At 66.6% G+C, this 2,428-nt stretch overlaps 1 protein-coding gene across 4 annotated transcripts in view; it reads right to left on the reverse strand.

Annotated features, from left to right (window-relative positions):
* UST (uronyl 2-sulfotransferase) overlaps positions 1–1,495 on the reverse strand; it is a 264,462-nt gene extending 262,967 nt beyond the window's left edge. For all 4 annotated transcript variants that reach the window (XM_036315992.1, XM_036315989.1, XM_036315991.1 and 1 more), the window contains exon 1: positions 1,221–1,495. In XM_036315992.1, coding sequence (XP_036171885.1) covers positions 1,221–1,467 — 247 coding nt within the window. In that variant the 5' untranslated portion in view covers positions 1,468–1,495. The remainder of the gene's footprint in view (positions 1–1,220) is intronic.
* Positions 1,496–2,428: the final 933 nt, after the last annotated feature.

Genomic DNA, 2,428 nt, shown 5'->3' on the forward strand with positions numbered 1-2,428 from the left:
TTTCCTTCAAAAACGGTGTACTATCGGGACATGTGGCTTCGGCGACCAGGTGACTTTGGTGGATGAGTGTGGGAGCCGGAGTCCTTTGGGCCATTAGCGGTTTCCCCTTGCGCGCTCGCTCGCTTCAGGCAGATGCCGGATGTTTGCGGGTGGCTCCGGTTTATCATCTTGCAGGTCTGCGGGGAAGCCGGAGCCCTACCAGCCTCTCCCCTCTTCCCCGCAAGCCCTCCCTGGCCACAGACTTGGGAGAGATTTGCATCCTGCCTGGGCCAAAGCACGCAGCCAGCGGTGCACTGGTCCGCGCGGGACACGGTGCTGCGGGTCACGCCCTCTCTCTGGAGCCGCTCTTTTCTCTCTCTGCACCCGCCCCCCTTCCTCACCTCGCTCCTGATACACCAAACACACACACACACACACACACACACACACACACACGCACACAGACACACACACACACACACACACACACACGCACACACACACACACAAGTTGGGCTTGAAACACGCGGCTCAGCGGATAGGATCGGCATCGCTGGCCTGGCTGACCCGCGCCCTCGGACAGCCCAGACCTCCGGGCACAGCCCGCTCCCCACGCCCCAGTCGCTGCGGGCCACGGGGTGGGTGAGAAGGGGCTGCCAAAGGACAAGCCAGTTCAGGGACAGCTCTGAGCCTGAAACTGCCCCCGGGTCACCCAGACCAGCGGCAGGAGAAGAATTTGCGGGCAGAATTCGCAGAACCCCACCCCCTGGAGCTACCCCCACCCGCACCACCTGGAGGAGAGAACTGTGATCAGGATAGGACTATGGTCACCACAATGCCAGGGGTGGGCTGTGCCTTCCCCTCGCGTCTCCCTGCACAGCCAGGACAGAATCTACGCTCGCCGGTCCACACCCACAAACACGCGCTGCACTCCGCCCCTGAGGTGGCGGCGGAGGCGTGGGAAGGTATGCAGCGCCCCGCCCTGGGGTACCTGCCCGCCCGGCAACCCACACGGACAGCCGCGCAGGAGGGAGCGGGCGCCCCGGGCCGCAGCGCCAATGCCCGGTGCGTCCCACCTGGAGAGCCTCGCGGGTCCCACCTGGAGAGCCTCGCGGGGGCGGGCGGGGGGGAGCATCCAAAGTCCCCGGCGCGTCCCAATCCCCCCTCTGTAACCCCCTGCCCCCCACCCCGGCACAACTTCGCGCGGCCTGGCGATCCTCGTGCCTGCCTCGGTTCCTTACCCAAATACTGCCGCAGGTCGAGCAGGAAGCGCGGGGGTCCCCCGCTGAGCTGGTAGAAGAGGGAGCCCAGGCAGAAGACCAGCAGGGTGGCCATGCAGAAACCGTAGTCCCGGAGGGAGAGGCGCAGGAAAGGCAGCTGGGAGACCCAGCGCTTCCAGCTGCCCAGGCCGGGAGGGGCGCCCCCCAGAGGGGCCCCATGGGGCCAGGGATCCGCGCCGCCGCCGGGATGCTGCTGCTTCTTCTTCATCGCCTGCTCCGCCGCCTCGCACAGTCTGCCCGCGCCGGGAAAAGGTCACCCATCCGCCTGCGGGGAGGAGAGCCCGGCCGGCCGGCTGCACATGGGCAGGGCCGCGCGGAGGGCAGCCCGGGTGGGGGCGGGGAGGGGCCGAAGTTGCCGGGCTCAGGAGACTTTGCTCGGCATGGTCCCCGCCGCCGCGGCCCGAGCGGCCGAGGTGCCCGGCCCCGGCTCGGGGGCACTGCCCGCGCCCGGCCCGCTAGCGCCCCCGCGCCCCGGGTCCCGCCGCGCCTCGGGCTCGCTCGCGGCCGCCGGGGCTCGCCTCCAGCGCCAGCGTGGACCCCCCGGCTTTGTGTCTGTCGGTGTCGGCGTGTTTTGTCCCGGTTCAGGCTCCTCTGAAAAACGGCAGGGAGGAACGAGAGGCGGACACCAGCCCCTCGCTCCACCTCCTTGACAGGGGTTTCCTCCTTCTCCTCCCCTTTCTCCCTCCGGCTCTCCCGGCCCTCTCTCCTCCCTCACCCCTCCCTCTCTCCACTCGGGTCTCCGGGCTTCTCTCCGGTGTCACGTTACTGCCTCTGCCTGGGGAGGGGCGGGGGGCGCGGCGATGATTCGCAATGAGGAAGAAAGTTTCTGGGTGTTTTTTCCTTCCCCCTTTCGCTACAATCTGGCCTCCGTGCCTGCGCCACCAGCGACCTCTTGGGGGCCCCGCGGACTTCCCTCTCGTAAACAGTCACGGGCAGGAAGAAGCACGACTTCTTTTACTGTGCATTTCATTGCAGAAGCTCGGTTCTCCTTCTGCGTCCCGAACTGTTCGCCGACGGCCGATCACAGGCACTGGGATAGAGATTCAAGACTTGGCTGCGATGGTGAAAGAGCAAGTGGTGTAAATTAGAATTCAACGCGCCCCGTAGGGCCAGGCTTTCGCCCGGACTCCTGAGCAGAAACAGCTTTCTTCTCGCTTGTTCCTCGTGCT

Source organism: Myotis myotis, unplaced genomic scaffold (genome assembly GCF_014108235.1).
Source record: "Myotis myotis isolate mMyoMyo1 unplaced genomic scaffold, mMyoMyo1.p scaffold_m19_p_7, whole genome shotgun sequence".
NCBI classification, from domain to species: domain Eukaryota; kingdom Metazoa; phylum Chordata; class Mammalia; order Chiroptera; family Vespertilionidae; genus Myotis; species Myotis myotis.